Consider the following 20,434-nt stretch of genomic DNA (forward strand, 5'->3'; position numbering starts at 1 on the left):
TCTCTCCCTACACTTGAGTTAGGACAGCTGGCTTTCAAACAGTGATGAGAAGGAGAGAGGTCTCCTTTTTGGTGCTGTCAGAACGCCAGGAGGGGAACCATGGGGCTGGGGGATGGCTAGGGGCATCGAGAAAGATCTTAGTGCTAGTTTACAGCTCTGCAGAGTTTCACCAAATCATCAACTGGATTTTGAATGTTCTCCGGAGCGGATATTCATGTATAGGAAACATGTGGGATAGAAGAACAAGCTAAATGACACCCCAAGCAAGCAACCAGGCAAAGGTCAGAATGCGGGACATTCTTTAGGACAACTGGACTGGTTTCTGAAGAGTCAATGGCAGGAGGGAAAACAACTGCTTGAGATTCAAAGTCTTAAGCAACATAAAATCTAGACCATGTTTGGGCCTTGGTTCACACAAATGACCTGTAAAATGGCATTTCTGAAACAGTCATGAATATTGGATTACTCGCTGGGTCTTTGATGATTCCCAGGAAACACTGTTGTGTTGGGTGTAAACATGTCACTGGGGTGATGTAAGAAAGTGCCCATATTTTTTTTTTTTTTTTGGCCACACTGCGCAGCTTGCAGGATCTTCGTTCTCCAGCCAGGGACTGAACCCGGGTCATGACAGGGAAAGCTCCCAGTCCTAACCACTGGACCACCAGGGAATTCCCAGAAAGTGCCCGTACTTTTAGCAATGCAGACTTAAGTATACAGCAGTGAGTTGACATATGGTCTGGGATTTGCCTTGTAATACTTAGGCCAAGAAAGACAAACCAAGGAAATAAAAAAGGACAGAACATGTGAAAAGAGGCAAAATCTTGACAGTTGTTGAATCTGGATGATGGGTTCGTGAGGAGTTCACGGTACTGTTCTGTGTATTTGTATATGGTCAACACTTTCCACAAGAATTTTGTTTTGCTTTTACTTTTTAATTTAATTAATGTAATTTTTTTGGCCATGCCATGAAGCTTGTAGGATCTTTGTTCCCCGACCAGGGATTGAACCTAGGCCCCGGCAGTGAAAGCGCTGAGTCCTAACCACTGGACCACCAGGGAATTCCTAAGAGTTTTGTTTTGCATGTGACCTGTCGTGGATGGGGTGACCACTCTCACCTTCCCCCTTCCCGACTGACATGAGGTCTGCTGGGGGGTGAGAGTGGAGGATCGGCAGTGAGGGCATCTCTCTTCCCAGATTATTGTGTTCGTGAAATTTAGGCTCCCCAGGCAGGTGGCCCATGATCCAGTTCTTGGCACCAAGACTGAGAGCCCCCTCTGCCCTCAGCTCCCATGGCCACAACCGTTTGCCACCAAAGCGAAGAAGAGACTCCCCCAGAGAGACATCACTCACCAGTCGTTCAGACATCGGGGTCTTGTCGTCATCAGGCAGGTGTTGCTCCAGGGCGAGGACAATGCAGTTTGCTATGATGGTGGCTAAAATCATATATTCAAAGGGAGTATCACAGAATTAAGGAAAATCTTTCCAGCTTTGTTTAAGGTTCAAAGTACAACTGGGTGGAAGGTACAGAGATTTCCCATATGCCCCCTGTCCCCACATAGGCATAGCCTCCCCCATTTTCAACATCCCCCATCAGGGTGGCTTGTTTGTTACAATGGATGAACCTACAGTGATACATCGTTAGTACCCAGAGTCCGTAGCTTACACTGTGGTTCATTCTTGGTGGTGTACATTCCATGAGTCTGAGCAAATGTATAATGACGTTGACCCACCAATATGGCCTCATATAGAGTAGTTTCACTGCCCTTAAAACCTGGTAGGTGACTTTGTAAGGAAAATGTGGATATTCTTCCTCCGTCTCACCTCCAGTCTTTACTGGACAAATATTAATTCATCACCTACTGTGTGCCAGGTCCCGTTCTGGGCACCAGAGTAAAACAGACAAAAATTTCTGACTTGTAGAGGAGAGGCTAGTAAGTGAGATAACCCCATTATATAGCACATTAGAAGATGGTTAATGCTACAGAGAGAAAAAGCACGAAAGGAGGTCAGTGGGTGCAGTTTAAAATACAGTGATCAGATCTCATATCAAAATGTCCATCTTAAATGCCCATCGACAGAGGAATAAATAAAAAAGATGTAGTACATACATACAATGGACTATTATTCAGCCATAAAAAAAGAACAAAATAATGCCATTTGCAGCAACATGGATGCAACTAGAGATTATCATACTAAGTGAAGTAAGTCATACAAAGAAAGACAAATATCATGTGAGATCACTTATATGTGGAATATAAAAAATGATACAAATGAACACAAAACAGAAACAGACTCATAGACTTAAGAAACAAACTTATGGTTACTAAAGGGGAAAGGTGGGGGGGAGGGGAGGGATAAATCAGGAGTTTGGGATGAACATATACATACCACTATATATAAAGTAGATAATCAACAAGAACCTACTGTATAGCACAGGGAATTACACTCAATATTCTGCAATAACCTATTTGGGAAAAGAATTTGAAAATGAATAGATATATGTGTATGTATAACTGAATCACTTTGCTATACACCTGAAACTAACACAACACTGTAAATCAACTATACTCCAATTTAAAATAAAAATTAAATAAAAAATAAAATACAGTGATCAGATGCTTTATCAAAAGCATGAGCAACAAGAGAAAAAATAGATAAATTGGACTTTGCCAAAATTTAGAACATCTGTGCTTCAAAAGATATTGTCAAGAAAGTGGCAAAAAAAAACAAGCAACAGAATGGGAGAAATAATTGTGAATCATATATCTGATAAGGGTCTAGTATCAGAATATATAAAGAGCACTTACAACTTGACAACAAAAAGACAATCCAATTAAATAATAGGCAAAAGGTTTGAAGAGACATTTCTCCAAAGAAGATTAGGAAAATGCAAATCAAACCACAACAAGATACCACTTCACATCCACTAGGATGACTAGAATGAGAAAAAAAACAAACAGAAAATAGTAAGTGCTGGTGAGAATGTGAGAAATTGGAACCATTGTACATTGCTGGTGCAGACACGGAAGAAAATAGTTTGGTGGCTCCTCTGAAAGTTAAAACATAGAATTACCATACAATCCAGCAATTCCACTCCTAGGTATATACCAAAAGAATTGGAAAACCGGTACTCAGATACATGTTCACAGCAGCAATATTCACACTAGCCAAAAGGTGGAAACAACCCAAATGTCCATCAGTGAATGAACAGTTAAATAAAATATGATATATCCATGGAATGGAATATTATTCAGCCATAAAAATGAAGTATTAACACATGCTACAATGTGGATGAACCTTGAAGTCAAAGAAGCCAGACACAAAAGAGCACATATTGTACGAATTTCATTGATATGAAATGTCCATAATGGGCAAATCCACAGTCAGAAAGCAGCCTGGTGGTTGCCTAGGGCTGGGGGAGGGAGAAATGGTGAGTAGCTGCTTAATGTTTTGGAACTAGATAAAGGTGCTATCTGAACAATCTTCTGAATGTACTGAATTCATCACTTAAAAATGGTTAGTATTTATGGAAAACAGTATGGAGGTTCCTTAAAAAGTTAAAAATAGAGCTACCATATGACCCAGCAATCCCACTACTGGGCATATGCCCTGAGAAAACCATAATCCAAAAACAGACATGTACCACAGTGTTCACTTGCAGCACTATTTATAATAGCCAGGACATGGAAGCAACCTAAATGCCCATCAACAGATGAATGGATAAAGAAGATGTGGCACATATATACAATGGAATATTACTCAGCCATAAAAAGGAATGAAACTGAGTTATTTGTAGTGAGGTGGATGGACCTAGAGTCTGTCATACAGAATGAAGTAAGCCAGAAAGAGAAAAATACCGTGCGCTAACTCATATATATGGAATCTAAAAAAATGGTACTGATGAACCCAGTGGAAGGGTAAGAATAAAGATGAAGATGTAGAGAACAGACCTGAGGACATGGAGGTGGGGGGCGGTGAAGGGAAGCTGGGACGAAGTGAGAGAGTAGCAATGACATACACACACCACCAAATGTAAAATAGATGGCTAGTGGGAAGCTGCTGCATAACACAGGGAGATCAACTCGATGATTGGTGATGACTTAGAGGGGTGGGATAGGGAGGGTGGGGAGTTGCAGGAGGGAGGGGATATGGGGATATATGTATAAACACAGCTGATTCACTTTGCTGTACAGCAGAAACTGGCACAACAGAGTAAAGCAATTATGCTCCAATAAAGAGCTAAAAAAATGGTTAGTATTGTTATGTGAATTTTACCTCAATAAAAAAATAATATGGTGGTCAGGGCAAGCCTCCGAGAAGCAGATCTTTCAAGATCTGAAGGAGGGAAGGTGTGGTTCATATGGCTACTTCCAGATGCACATTCACTCTCTCTCTCTCGGCACAAACTCCTCCCTGCACCCTTGGAACTCTCCTCTGGCTTGACAAGGCTGCCAGATAGTCCCACCAGAGGGTCTGCCCTTGGGGAGGGTCTGTCCTGCTCACTTCATATTAGGGCCTGATCTGCTGATCAGTTCGTAAGCCAGAATATCCCTGTACCCCTGCCAGATCTGCAGAAACACCCTCAGGCCAAAAGCCTTAGTAAATAAAGCTGGCAATTTCTTTTATTTTCTTAATTTAATTTTTTATTTTATATTGGAAGAGAACAAAAGAGGAAGAAAAATGACCTACAAAAACAAATCCAAAACAATTAACAAAATGGCAATAAGAACACACATATTAATAATTACCTTAAATGGAAACAAAACTAACAACAGAGCTGGCAATTTCTGAGAAGGAGGTTTAGTTGTGGAGAAATGGATGCTAGAGGGAGAAAGCCATAGGGTATTGGTTACTCAGGAGAAGGATTTCCCAACTTCTGCGCTACTGACATCTGGGGCGGATCATTCTCTGTGTGTGTGTGTGGTGGGGGACTGTCCTGTATATAGCAGGGTAATGAACAGCATCTGGCTTCCACCCACTAGATGCCAGTAGCACCCTCCTCTCCAGTTATGACAACCAAAAGTCATCTGCAATTATTGCCAAGTGTCCCCTGGGAACACTGAAATCCACTGTTTTGCAGAAGGATCATATAGCATGTCTTATACCTGGCCATGTTAAACTACTGCCCTCTTCCCAGCTTTCTCTCTTGGAAACTTAACTAGCTTCGGTCTCCCGTTTGGCCCTAGAGTTACATTTGGCATCTTGGAAGCTCTGTAAAAACCAAGGAATCTTGCGGGCTAGAGGAGGAGCTGGAGCGTATATACCCACTTTCCAAGTGTGAAAACAAAGTCTGAAATAGACAACCTGGGAGTAAGAATCTAAGTAAGCCAGGAAAACCAGGTCTTCTTTGTCACCAGCTTCAGCCTTTGCCTCCAGCTGAAAGCAGCTGAGCCACGCTCCACGCACACTTTGAAAAGCGAATCCAAGACCCAGGGCAATTTGGGGAGTCAATAAAAGCCATTCCTGCTGAAGATCATCTCTGATTGGCTTCCTGCCTCCGAGCTGACAGTCATTAGAAGCACAGAGAACAAAGCTGGGCTGTGTTGCACAAATACTCCATTCTGCCTCACCCTGCAGCCCAGAAAATAAGAGACAATATTTGTACACAAAGAAGCAATGCCAAGCCCTTCCCTGGCCTCCCCTCGCCGAGGCTTCTGAAGCCATGATTTGAATCCGCTGATTTCGCTTCCCTTCCCTGCCAGCTAGCTCCCTGTTTGCTTCTGCAGGAAGCTGCTGCCTCACTCTTCAGGGCCCCCTGGCCTCCTGCCCCTAAACGGCTGGGATGTGACTTCCTTTGCATCCGATTCGAGCTGAGGTTCCAGGAAGAGTCCCAGAAGGCCAGCAGCAAGCTGCACTTTTATGGGCTGCATTATCAGGGTTTCAATTGCCCATTGTCACCTGGATCTCAGACCCAGAGCTCTCTGGGTACGACAATGAAGCCTTAGTCAGCATGCAGGCCAACGGAAAGAGGCTGCCCACTCCCACCTTATTTCCTTTTCTTATTTTTTGGCAGACGTGGACACACTGGCCATCAAATGTTACTCCCCTCTCTCTCCACACAGCCACACACACTGCCAGCGTCCAAAGACACCCCCCCCCAAATGGGAACCTGCAACACTGATGTTACACCCTTGCTATTTAAGGTGTGGTCAACGCACCAAAGGCATAGGCAACACCCGTTAGAAAAGCAGAGTATCAGGCCCCACGCTGACCTGCTGAGTCAGAATATGCATTTTAGCAGGATCTCCAGGGGCTCTGTGTGCATAGTGAAGTTTGGGAAGTGCTGCCTTAGATCTATTTCAGGGGTAGGAGGAGCCCAGGTAATTGTGGCTTGGAGTCATCCAAAAAGAAATGAGGGCTCGCTTTTTCCCTCCAAGTCTTCTCCTCCATCTTCTGACCCTGGGAGGAGAATTCAGGAGGCCTGGACCAGTCTTCTGGCTCCACTCAAGGGGGCTGAAAAGAAACCCAAGAGCTTGACGGAACAAGAGTGAGGTTGGAATGAGACAAATAAGCAGCAAAGAAAATTCTGGCTTATTGCACATGGGAATATTCACAGCCCTTCCATGGCTACCATCTCACTCAGAAGAAAAGTCAGAGTCCTCCCAGCAGCCAGCAAGGTCCTTCAGGACCTGCCCTCGTCACCTCCCTGCCCTCATCTCCTCCATTCTCCCCATCATTCACTCAGCTGCAGCCACACTGGCCTCCTCCATCTTCCTCCAACACATGAGGCACATTCTACCACCAGGGCCTTTGCACCTGCAATTCTCTCCCCTAGAACGCTCTCCTGCTAGAGACCTATGTGGTTCCCTCCCTCACTTCTTTTAGGTCTTTTCTCAAAGCTCACATCCTCAGTGAGGCCTTTCAGCCCCTTTCCCTACTTAAGTTTTTCCCTTGGCCATTGTCCCCAAATATCTGCTATATTCTTCTCCTTTATCTGGTTCACTGTTTCTCTCACCTATGAGATGATAAGCCCTGTGCAAGCAGGGATTTTTGTCTATTTTGTTCACTTCTTTGTTCTCAGCACCTAAGAGAGCATCTATTACAGAGTAGGTGCTCAGTAAACACCTGTGGAAGGAAGGAAGGATGGGTGGGTCCTGCTTTTCCACATCTCTCCCCTCACTTCATCGCATGCCAAGTCCCCTTGAAATATGCAGTGATGTGGCTGGTGCACAGACACAAAGATGGGGTACTGAATTCTTGGCACAGGAGATTCTCTCCCCAGGCAGAAGTTAAAGGGAGTTCAGGCAGGGGGAGGTGAGGCTTTCTCAGCCCAACCCTGAGTCGTGCCTGATCCTCCCAATTTAGAAAGCCTGGGTTCTAACTCACAGCTGCGGTGAGCAATGCATCTGCTAGCTGAGCTGAGATTTCCCGCTCCCCAATTGGTTCAGGGAGAAAGCACCTGTGTCAGCGGGATCCAGAATAATCAGCCAGCCAAAGAGGCCAAGGGAAGGAGGGGGGTGGATGAAAGGAGAGAAGCATCCCTGGTGGGAGAAAAAGCTGGCTCCTGAAATGGCTCATGTAAGTCGGGCTAGCAGACAGCCCTGCAGGCAAGTGCAGATACACAAAGCTTCTCCCACATTTAGATTGATCAGGACCCACAGAGGTCCCGGAGAGGGGCTGTGTGTGACACTGGAAACAACCAAGCGATTTCTCTGTGGGGAAGAAAGGCTGCATCTGTGAACAGGAGCCGCTCTTGGGATCCAGAACATCAAGGAAAATCAATTGGTAAAGTGGGCATGGCTGATGGTTCCAGCCCTTTAGCAAGACCTTGCAGAATGTCCAAATAATTCATCCCTCCCTTTGTGGTACCCATCCCCACCCCCATTCCCATCTCATTTCTAACCTCCTGGGGTTGGTGTGAAAAATCAAATCAGGTTTGTTAACTCATCAAGGTCTTGATACTACTATGGAGGCTGCCTGATGGATGTGTTCTGAGGAAACAGATACTTCAATGACTCAACCAAGCAGTTGAGCTTGTGGGGAGAAGCCAAGCAGATCTTATTTTCATCACAACTACCAGGAAAAGAGTAGGGGGCACAAGGGCCCTGGATGTATGGGTGTAGGACATATTCCTTGCTCTGCTAAACAGATGCCACAATTTAACTCGGCAATATGATCAACTATTATGGGGCCATTAACAGACACTACAGTCATAATTACAGCTGCTGTTTATTGAGCGCTTTGGTGGGCAGACACCAAGCTAAGCACTCGTTGTTTCCATTAGTTCCTTGCAACAATTCTACAAGGTAGGTTCTCTTGCAAGCCCCATTTTCCAGATAAGGAAATTAAGGGTCAGAGAGGATAAACAAATTGCTCAAGGTCATACACGTGCTAGGGCTCACTCCAAGACCCATGCTGGTGGTCCCCATAGACCACTCAATAGCTTACCCTCACCTGTTAGAAGGAGGATGTTTTTGCCTTTATTTTAAAATTGGAGTTGGAGTACACCCGGGATATTAACCGTGGATGAGGCCAACCGGATCAGCCCTCACCTGAGTTCCAACCACTGCCACAATTTAATGTAGTAATTATCAACCACTGCATGCTATTCCACATCTTCATAAGCCCATCCTAAATGGATCATATTAATAAATATTTCAACTTCCAACAATCCAAAGAGTCTCCCTCGAGTTCTCAGACATTGGCTTCGAACTCGCCAACGCACCGTACGAACCAAAATCAAGCCCAGAAAAGAGCTCTCCACCAGCGGATCAGCTTGTGACCGACGGGTGATGACGCGCTAACGAGGGCAACTCTGGCGCTGCCCGGGATGTTTTCAGCACCGTGGCCAGCGGCAAGAGGCACACGTTTTAATTACACATCCTGCCAGATACGGCAGGTTGGGGCAGGGCAAATAAACCCAGTGCCAAGTGCTAACACTCTCCGAGACAACTGCAAAGACCTACACTTAACACACACAGTAGAGGCACACATACACAAAAAGATTCATTATGTCAGCAGGAAAATCAAATGAACTAAATAGATTTGATGTGCTGTTTGGTTTTTAATATTATCCAAGGATTTTCAACACTTCAGTTCTGAAAAGAGTAGTCTATCCAGGGCAGCTAAATCATGCTTCTGCTAAGAAAATTGGAAATATCTGCATGAGAAATTTTACAGCAGAGTAGTTGAAAGAATTTGGGGGTCAGACATGGTTTTAGATTTGGGCAAAGGAGTTTCCTTCCCCAGACCTCAGCTTCCTCATATATGTAATGTGAAAAGCAGCACCTACCTCATTGGGCTGCATGAGAATGGAATGAGTGGACACACACAATAATACACGCAGAATATGGCCTGGCATATAGTTAGTATGTGCTCGGTGAATGTGTTTTGTTATTGTTTACTCTGGTTCCTGTGATAATTAGAAAGCTTTATATGCTTATGAAAGCATAATTCAGCATTCATCTCATTGTAATTATGCAATCAATGTTTATTGTTTTTATTTCATTTGCTGCTACTAGTATTATTAACTTTTTCTATTTCTTTTTTACCCATGTAAGTCTCATTCCCCTTCCTTCACTGGAGGGCATAAACACCTACTCTCGTCATGGCTGATGAAGTTGTCTCTCAAATCTAAAGTGTTTCCAGGAACAGAACACAGTAAATGTGTGTGGTCCACTCCCTGAATGTCAGGCTTAAAATAAATGTTGCAAAAACATCCATCAGATATTTCATACAAACGGGATCCTACAAAACGTGACCTTTTGTGTCTGGCTTCTTTCACTTAGCATAATATTGCTGCGGTTCGTCCACATTGTGGCATGTATCCATACTTCACTCCTTCTTAAGGCTGAAAAATATTCCATTGTACGGATATACCACGATTTGTTTATCCATTCACCCACTTTGGGGCTGTTTCAGCCTTTTGTTTATCTAGAATAGGTGACTCCACAGAGTCAGAATGCTGACTGGTGTTTGCCAGGAGCCTGGATGAAGGCGGGAAATGCATAACGGGTACATTATGGGGTGATAAACATATTTCAGAAGTAGATAGATTCCTTTTGGGGTGAAAAAGATATTGTATAACTAGATAGAGGTGGTGGCTGCACAACACAGTGAATGTACTAAATGCCACTGAACTGTTCACTTTACTTTTTTTTTATTGAAGTATAGTTGATTTGCTGAACTGTTCACTCTAAAATGGGTAATTATGATATGTGACTCTCACCTCACGCTTTTAAAAAAAATCCCTGTTATTTATCCTTCTCCTTTTCCCCCTTGATTCTCAGAGTTTGCCTCACATGCTTTTATTCACTAGCTTTTGCAGGTAACTTTCCTCAGACAGCCCTCAAGATCCCTTCTTAAAAATAAATGGTTTTAATTATAATAGGAATATGTGCTTATTGTATTTTTTTAGTTTTTAAAATTTATAACATATCATTTAAAAAGTGAAAAGTCCTTACACCACCCCACTTGCCAGAGATAATCAAGGCTAGCAGTTTGCTGTTTCTCTCAGATTTTCCCTACACGCATTCTTTGCACTAACTGCTCTCTCTTTTACTTTCCCCCTATTTACGAGCAGGGCTTACTCTCTCACCTCCTTCAGGTTGTACTAAAACACCTCCTACACTGTTGGTGGGAATGCAAATTGGTGCAGCCACTATGGAAAACAGTATGGAGGTTCCTTCAAAAACTAAAAATAGAGCTACCATATGATCCAGCAATCCCACTCCTCTGGGCATATATTTGGAAAAGATGAAAACTCTAATTCGAAAAGATATACGCACCTCAATGTTCATAGCAGCACTATTTACAATAGCCAAGGCATGGAAGCAACCTAAGTGTCCACCAACAGATGAATAAAGAAGATGTGGTGTATGTATACAATGGAATATTACTCAACCATCAAAAAAGAATGAGGGACTTTCCTGGTGGTGCAGTGGTTAAGAATCTGCCTGCCAATGCAGGGGACACGGGTTCGATCCCTGGTCTGGGAAGATCCCACATGCCACGAAGTAACTAAGCCCGTGTACCACAACTACTAAGGCTGCGCTCTACAGCCCATGAGCCACAACTGTTGAGACCACATGCCACAGCTACTGAAGCCCGCGTGCCTAGAGCCTGTGCTCCACAACAAGAGAAGCCACCACAGAGAAGCCTGTGCACTGCAGTGAAGAGTAGTCCCCACTCCCCACAACTAGAGAAAGCCTGTGCACAGCAACGAAGACCCAAAACAGCCAGAAATAAACAAATTTAAAAAACAAACAAAACAAAACCAAAACCAAAAACAAAAAGAATGAAATAACGCCATTTGCAGCAACATGGATGGACCTAGAGATTATCATATTAGGTGAAGTAAGTCAGACACAGATAAATATATGACATGGTTTATATGTGGAATCTAAAAAAATGATACAAAGGAACTTATTTACAGAACGGAAACAGACTCACAGACATAGAAAACAAACTTATGGTTACCAAAGGGGAAAGGTGGTGGGGGAATGGATAAATTAGGAGTATGGGATTAACAAATACAAACCACGATACATAGAATAGATAAACAACAAGGATTTACCGTATAGCATAGGGAACTATATTTAATGTCTTGTAATAACTATAATGAAAAAGAATCTGAAAAAGAATATATATATATATCTGAATCACCTTGCTGTACACCTGAAACTAACACAATATTGTAAACCAACTATAGTTCAATTAAAACAAAAACAAAAACAAACATTGTCTTCCCAGTGAGGCCTTCCCTGGCTACCAGATCTAAAATTCCAATCCTGTCAACATCTCCACCTCCTTCCCTGTTTGTTTTTCACTTGTTAGTGTTTTTTTTTTAAATTCTTTTTCCAGATCTTTATTGGAGTATAATTGCTTTATGATGTTGTGTTAGTTTCTGTTGCACAACAAAATGAATCAATTATATTTACACATATATCCCCATATCCCCTCCTTCTTGAGCCTCCCTCCCACCTTCGCTGTCCCACCCCTCTAGGTCATCACAAAGCATCCAGTTGATCTCCCATAAGATGAATGGCTCGTGGGAAGTTGCTTGTTAGTTTTTAGCAACTTTTCACATCAAACAAACTGTGTCTTTTATTTATGTATCTTATTTATGTTGGTGTCCCTCACTGGAACGTCAGCCCTCATTGGAGGGAGGAGGGGGGCTAAGGATTTGTCTGACTTTTTTTTTTTTCCCCAAAATTTTCAGGTAATTTATTTGTAAAACATATGAAAATATTCCGTGAAATGAAAACAATTTACACTTGATTTTTAAACAAGGATGATTTCTTTCCTTTATAGAAAAGTTAATTATTATCTTAAAATCTAAACGAAATAGAACAATACAGGCAAAGAACAAAACACAGTCTTAATTCTTCCTTACAATAAGCTTATAACCTTCCAAAAAAAAAAGGTAATCCTATTCATTACATTTTACATTACAAAATATGACATGTTGATGGTAGAAATATGGTTAAGCTGAAAGAAGAAAATAAAGATTCCTATGGTTTCACCATTTATTCTTCACATATAACCTGGCATCCATGCTAGACACCTCTGAGTTGTTCTTGATTGTGCGCCCAGCAACTAGGACAGTACTAACCCATAACAGGTGCTCAATAAATAATATTAAATGCATGAAAAAAAACATACTGAATCGTGTTTTCCCTTTACAAAATTGGGATCGTGACACATAACGTTCTGTGATTTGCTGTGCCCCTCACCACACTGGACACATTTTCCAAATCAGTACATTGGATTTCCCTCTTTTAAAAGCCTGTGCAGTATTACAGTGAATAGATACATCATCATTTATTTAATATTTCCCTAAATGCTTCCAGTTTGTCTCTATTACAAGCAAAGCTATGATGAATAATCTGACCATACACCCTTGTGCATTTGTGAGGATTTTTTTTCCTGTGGAATAAATTCAAAGATGTGGAATTGCTGGGTTAGAGAGGGTGCACACTTGACATTCTCATAGATACTGCCAAATCAACTCTGTAGATTCATAGGACTATATTTTACAGTGTTTTAGAAAGTGAGGTGTGTGCATGTGTGTTCATTTTGAAATTAAATCTCTGATTTAAATGTATAAATTGCTCTGTAACAAAAAGTTTAAACGTGGAAGAATTAACACGACTCCTGGAAAACACACACGCACGCACGCACACACATACGCACACAGCAAAATGAAGTTCCCTTGATGAAAAGAGAAAGGAAAGAAGCATCCAAACAAGTTTTGAGCAGGAGGTGTTGCTTAATTTTAAACTCATGGGGTTTGAGGCTCTAAATAAGAACTGAAGACTTCTCTTTGTTTCTCTTTCTCTCTCTCTTTTTTTTCAAGACACTAAAGTTCCTTGGAGACATCTGAGTGATGTGAGATCTCTGTCTCCTGGTCCAATTTACAACCACGTTCCCTGGTAATGTTCACTCTATCAAGGGGAAGTCATTCTCCTGTCTCGTTATACTGTCACCTCTGTGCAGTGGTCAGCGAGATCTTCCATTTCCCCATCATCTTCTTTATACATTTCATCTACCCCCTGGCTTAAATTCAAACCTAGAAATACACTGAAGACCATCAACTCCAAGGCCAAAGGGGCCACTGGCAGTTTCAAGTTAGTTCCCCCAAACAAAAGGAAAATCCAGCCAGGGAGCCATCTGCCATGATGGCCTTAAGCAAACCCAACGAGGCCAAGGAGAAGAGCTCCAAGAAGGCAACAGAGACAAAGAAGGACCCTCCCAACACAGATGATGCAAGAAAGGTATGCAAGAAGCCACATGAGGTAAAGAAGGGCCCCCTCAAACCAGGTGCAGCCAAGGAGAAGGCCCCCAAGAAGGGCAGCAAGGCCAAGAAATCCCCCCTCCCAATCCAAAAAGGCCACAATGGTCCCTCCCAGTGCCACTGGTCTTGTCAGGAAGTCCAAGGTCAAAGCCTCAGCAGCCAAGATGCTGAGGCCCACAAGAAAACAAAAGCTGGGAGTAAGACTCTGGTAGAGCCTGTAACTTACTACGATCTTCAATTTCCATGTGGGAAGACCATTGTCCATGCTGTTCCCTTCCACCCCTGATCATTGGAGGACATCCTGACCTCATCAATGATCAGTGTCAACTCCAAGCCACTCGAGCCACGCACACCCAGCAGTGACACCAGCCACCCCTAAAATGCCCCTTCCCATCATCTTTCTTTTTAACTACCACTCTCCTCCTCCCAGCTAACTCTCTAAATGCAAACCAACATCCATCCTATGAAGCCCTACAACCCTCTGACCCCACCATTTCTCATCACTCTCTCCTGCCTTCATCTCCTTCCTTGTCAACCTTAGGTAGGTTGGTTACACATTACTACTCCTCTTTCCCTCCTGGAAAAAGCCCACCCTTGGATGAATCCAACCAGTTGCTGCTTCCCTGGGGTCTGTACAGAGTAACATTCCTGAGCAAGATCAGTGATCTGGGCTGATAACATTGAATTCATGACCCTAAACTTCAAATGGCCATTCAACAATTATAGCATCCTAGATGGAAGAAAATACCAGAGCCTATTGGCATACTGCTGGGAATAACTCAATTTAGAGAAATAAATACTCTCCCATCATTAGAAACCCACCCTTGACTTCAAATCCCCCTCCAGGTACCAACCCACTTTCCCATTCCCCTTCATAAAGAAGGAGTTGACTACACATGTTGTCTCCACTTCCTCACCTCAAATTCTTCTACCCTCTCCAGGCTGGCTTCTAGACCATCACTTAACCAAAACTCTTCTAGTGAGGATCACCAAAGACCTCCAGGCTGTCAAATCCCAGGGCCACTTTTCTGTGCTCAGATTACTTGGCCATGACCTCCTTTTGTGTTTTCCTACTCTCCCTCTTGTCGCTATTTCTCTGTTTCCCCTTCTCACTCCCCCTTTTCTACTAAATCTCTAAATGTTGACCCTCCTTGGGGCTCAGTCCTAGGCAATCTTCCATTCTCTACTTACATCCACTTTCTAGGGAGTCTCATGCATTTTGATGTGTTTTGTCACTTCTGCTGCCCTTTCCTCCCAAATATCTACTCATTGCTCTGCTCTGCATCCTGGGAAAAACAGGACTGACTCTTGTAAATGGCATTACCCAACCTTCCTTATCTCCTGCCTTCTGGGTGGTTTGGCCAGTGGGAAGCACCAGCAAGAGACTGAAGGAAAAGAGGGGCAGTTGGGGTATTTCCTCCCTGCTCCAGAGTGAGATTCTGGCAATGGATGTGTCCCTGTGCACCTTCTCAGAGACATCTCAGACTTCATAGGTGTATCTGTATTCATTTCCTACGGCTGTTACAATGAATCACCAGAAACTAGGTGGCTTAAAACCCACCCATGAAAACCCATAAAAGAAATTAGCTCCATAACATTTATACAGGCCAGGAACCCACAATTAAGGTAGCAGCAAGACCAGGCTCCCTCCAAAGGTTCTAGGAGAGGATACTTTCTCACTTCCTCCAGCTTCTGGTGGCTCTAGGTGTTTCTTAGCTTGTGGTAGCCTCACTCCAATCTCTGCCTCCATCTTCACATGAGCTTCTCCTGGGTTTTCTCTCCTCCTCATCTCTTCTAAAAACACTTGTCACAGAATTTGCTCACCATTACATCCTCAGCAACCATCCCAGTGCTGAGCACACAGCAGGACCCCAATAAATGTTTGTCAAATGAGTGAATGAATCCCCATCTATTTCATTTCTCTCTACATCTCAGCAGCAGTCATTTCTGCATCTTCCACTGTCTCTTCCAACTCTCCCAGCTGTTGCATTGGCAACCCCAGTTAAACAGATTTTCTGGAAAGTCCCAAGTCCCGGATGAAACCTCCTTCATTTGCTCCCCCACGCACCTCTTCAAATATTTGGATCTGCCCGGCCTTTTCCTTTGCTGGCCCTGCCACCCGTGAAGATTCTCCTTGAGGCTTTATCATTAAAAAATAAACCAATATATTCTCTGCCTCCAAAAGAAGCTTTTACTTTTGCAAACTCTATTGATTTAATCCTAGAGGCTGCTGGCAGCGGTCCCAGGAGCTTCATCAATATGACAACACCCAGCACAGCCAGAACAGCAAGGAGGCTCGGCCAAGATCTTCTGCTTGGGTCTTCACTGATCTTGACTGAATCTCTCACAATGATGAAGAAGGATTTACGGTAGAGGACAGGATATTTGCAATTGCTCCAGGATCCTGCTTAGGTGAGCAAAAGAAAATGTCTTCAGGCTTGAGGGACTTCAGAGCTATTTGTCAATTTGCTACTATAGCTGATTCCCAGGGGGTGCTAAGCAAGTAAGAAACCAAAGACAATGGAGGAACACTACAGGTGCTAGAACCTGAGTATACACTCCCTGGTGGGGTGAACAGGAGCAGAACAGGCAAAGAGGAGGTGGACAAAAAAGAAGCTGAAGATGGCAAGAGTTAAAACTGAATGAGGGGGACTTCCCTGGTGGTGCAGTGGTTAAGAATCCACCTGCCAATGCAGGGGACAAGGGTTTGAACCCTGGGCCGAGAAGATCCCACATGCCTCGGAGCAGCTAAGCCTGTGCGCCACAGCTACTGAGCCTGCGCTCTAGAGCCCACAAGCCACAACTATTGAAGCTCACATGCCTAGAGCCCATGCTCTGCAACAAGAGAAGCCACTTCAATGAGAAGCCCATGCACTGCAACAAAGAGTAGCCCCCACTCTCCACAGCTAGAGAATGCCTGCACACAGCAACAAAGACCCAACATGGCCAAAATAAATAAATAAATAAACAAACATAAGAACAAAACAAAAACTGAATGAGTTAAAACAGGGATTCCTTCACCTCTCAGGAGATACTAAGTGATCAGAGAAGGAGAGAAAAAAGTCCTAGAAGGAAGGAGGTTGAGGGTGACTGAATCAATGCCTGGGGGTTTAGAAACCATTCATCTCCTCAAAGGAACCGTCAAACAATTCTTTCCCAAATATTTTTTCAAGATTAAAAACACCAAGGAGAGGAAATAGAACCCCCGTAGGAAGAAAGCAAAAGAGAAGGAATCTTTTTTAGCTGGAAATTTAAATGTGAGTATACATACCCCTCCTGAGAACATTGTGCTTAGATATTAGCCCCAGTGCACAGATGACTGGTATACATTCTGAATATTCTACATCCTGCTGCAGTAACAAAAAACTCCAAATCTTAGTGACTGAAAACACCACAGGTCTATTTTCTTGCTCACGCTATGTGTCCACTGCAGGTGGGATGAGGACTCTGTTCTAAGCCATCCTCTCTCCAGCATCTCGTCTGAGGGAGGCTCCCTCTCTGTGCATGTGTGATGGTGGAGGCAAGAAAAAGGAAGAATAGTGAATCATACATTGGCTCTTAAAGCTTCTATCCAGAAGTGACACATGTCACTTCCCCTCTCATTCCATTGGCTAAAGCAAGTTACACAGCCATGCCCATCTTCAAGGAGGCAGGAAGGAGATATTTCACTGTGTGGCCAGAGAAGAACCAGAAAATATTAGCCAAACAAAGTGAATAATCGCACTTAGAAAGATTAAATGACTTGCTGAAAGTCAAAACAGCTTCAAAGGTGGCAGAAGTGGGATCAGAATTCAGGACCATATGGGCCATGTTCTTTAAGCTCTACCACCCTGCACATGACAAGAATTGAGAATAAAATCTAGGTAACAGTGAGGATAAATATCAGTGGATGCAGGGGGAGAAGGAACAAGGAAAATAATGCATTGAGTGAAGGAGAGAAGGAAGGAGACAGAAGTTAACACCAGAGCGTAAGTAAAGAGGTCTCATCCTTAGAAACCAAAACGCATCAAAAATATCAGGGAAGGGGGCTTCCCTGGTGGCACAGTGGTTAAGAACCCGCCTGCCAATTCAGGGGACACAGGTTCAATCCCTGGTCTGGGAAGATCCCACATGCCGCAGAGTAACTAAGTCCCTGCACCACAGCTATTGAGCCTGCACTCTAGAGCCTGTGAGCCACAACTATTGAGCCCATGCACCACAACTACTGAAGTCCATGTGCCTAGAGCCTGTGCTCCGCAACAAGAGAAGCCACCGCAATAAGAAGCCCGTGCACTGCAATGAAGAGTAGTCCCCGCTCGCCACAACCACAGAAAGCCGGCACTCAGCAATGAAGACCCAGTGCAGCCAATAAATAAAAAATAAAATAAATAAATTTTAAAAAATATATCAGGAAAGGGATGAAGAGTCTCACACTTAGAGAGGTCAACAGCAACAGAGAATGGAGTAGGGATGCTCGCCATGAGGAAGTGGGGGCAAAACCATGAAGAGAACTAGCATGCTTCTTGCTCTTGCCCTGAAAGTCTGCATCTTGGCTGAAGGTCCAACAAATGCTAGTTGGTGTAACAGCAACCTCGGGGAGCCAAGGCCAGGGCTTGCCAGAACTCCCATCAGCCGCATTGTCCCTCCCTGGACATTTTCCTGCATGGTTCTGGGAAATCAGGACCAGAATTGGATGGTGTTCCAGAACGGATGGTGCTGGCTTGGCCCTTCTGAGTACTCCTCCCCCACCCCTACCCAAGCCAGACTGGCAGTGTGAAAGATCCTGGCTTTGCTGTACACTCAGGCAGCAAATGGGAATTCTAAATAGATGGCTAAGCCAGTGTAGCATTAGAGCAAGGCTTCTGGAAAGCACTCACTATCCCTGCCAACACATCATAGCCATTTCAGTTGTGAGCACCTAGTAGGTGCTACCTATGTGCTTTCTGCACATTAATTCATTGAGCCCTCACCACCTATCTATCCAGAAAGCCTACTGGTCAACCTTCGAATTATATCCAGAACTGGTGGTTGCCAGGAACTGGGGAATAGTGGGTGGGGGTGGGGGGAGGAAGAGGGAGAATGGGAAATGACTAGTAATGGGTATAAGATTTCTTTATATATATGTGTGTATTTTATAAATTTATTTATTTATTTATTGGCTGAATTGGGTCATTGTTGCTGTGTGCTGGCTTTCTGTAGTTGCAGAGAGCGGGGGGCTACTCTTCATTGCGGTGTGCGGGCTTCTCATTGTGGTAATTTCTCTTGTTGCAGAGCCCAGGCTCTAGGCATGTGGGCTCAACAGTTGTGGCTCATGGGCTCTAGAGCACAGGCTCAGCAGTTGTGGTGCACAGGCTTAGTAGCTATGCAGCATGTGGAATCTTCCTGGACCAGGGATTGAACCTGTGTCCTCTGCACTGGCAGGAGGATTCTTAACAACTGCACCACCGGGGAAGCCCCAAGATTTCTTTTTGGGGTGATGAAGTGTTGTGAAGTGAAGAGAGGTTATGGTTGCACAACACTGTGAATTGTACTAAAGGCCATGGAATTGTACACCTCTAAACAGTAAACGTTATATGTATTTTACCACACTAAAAATTTTAAAAATAATTTCCAGAATTCAATCACTCATTATTTCCACAGCTAATACCCTGGTCCTGTTCCCGTGTGCTGGAACTAGTAGTATCAATTCTTCCCTAATCCCCAGTTTCTGCCCTTCTCCCCACCCTTCCATGATCTGCTCCCCACACAGTGGCCAAAGGAACCCCTGAACATCTGAGCCAGGTCACGTCCATCCTCTGCTCAGAACTCTCCATGGCCTCCACCTTACTCACAGCAAAAGCCAAAGTTCTCCCTACAATCCACAAGGCCCTGCACAACCTGCCCTGCCATCTCCCTGCCCTCTCCTTCTCCCACTCCTCTTTGCTCACTCCCTTTAGCCAAATCAGCCTCCTTGCTATTCCTCCAACATGCCAAGCACAACCCTACCTCAGGCCCTTTGCACCTGCTTTTCCCTCTTCCCCCAGACATCCTCATGGCTTCCTCCTTACTTCTTTCAAGTCTTGGATTAAATGCTACCTCCTCAGTGAGGCCTTATATAATATAGAAACTTGTCTCCCCACCTCTTTTCCTTGTTTTCCTCCATTGCCCTTATAATCTTCTAGAGTACTATGCAATTTACTTATCATTTTGTTTGCTGCTTATCCTATGTCTCTCTCACTGAGGATGTAAGCCCATATGGGCAAGGACTTTTGTCTGCTTCTTGTGTCTAGAACAATGCCTTGACCATTGTATACATTTTATCAGTATTCACAAAATGAATATACAGCCCTACTAAGTGGAGACTATTTTCCATCCAATTTGCAGAGCAGTAAAACTGAGAGTCATTACCATGTAGCTAGTAATGGTTGAGCTGTCACCAAACTCAGTCTGAGTTCACAGTCCAGGTTCTCAACCACAATGATTGACTTTTATTATCAAACACGCAACAAGGACGAACTGAGCACCTACTATATGCCAGGTGGTGTTCTAAGTGCTGGGGATACTACAGAGGACAAAACAGAGCTTGTCTCTCATGCAGGTGACATAGAACCCAGCTTAGCCCTTTCCTGACCCAACTCTCACCTGCCTTCACACTTGGCTCCAACAGCGGCCCCTGGACCACATGGTTCGAGATGCCCTAAGAAATAGACCAGCTGTGTGATCTACACCAGCTCCCCACAG

General features: G+C 43.9%; 1 protein-coding gene across 3 annotated transcripts in view; it reads right to left on the reverse strand.

The window, feature by feature from the left end:
- CACNA1A (calcium voltage-gated channel subunit alpha1 A) overlaps positions 1-20,434 on the reverse strand; it is a 241,325-nt gene that overhangs the window by 194,006 nt on the left and 26,885 nt on the right. For all 3 annotated transcript variants that reach the window (XM_057708526.1, XM_057708527.1, XM_057708528.1), the window contains exon 2: positions 1,351-1,456. In XM_057708526.1, the coding sequence (XP_057564509.1) occupies positions 1,351-1,456 (106 nt within the window). The remainder of the gene's footprint in view (positions 1-1,350; positions 1,457-20,434) is intronic.

This window comes from Hippopotamus amphibius, chromosome 15, assembly GCF_030028045.1.
Source record: "Hippopotamus amphibius kiboko isolate mHipAmp2 chromosome 15, mHipAmp2.hap2, whole genome shotgun sequence".
Taxonomy (NCBI): domain Eukaryota; kingdom Metazoa; phylum Chordata; class Mammalia; order Artiodactyla; family Hippopotamidae; genus Hippopotamus; species Hippopotamus amphibius.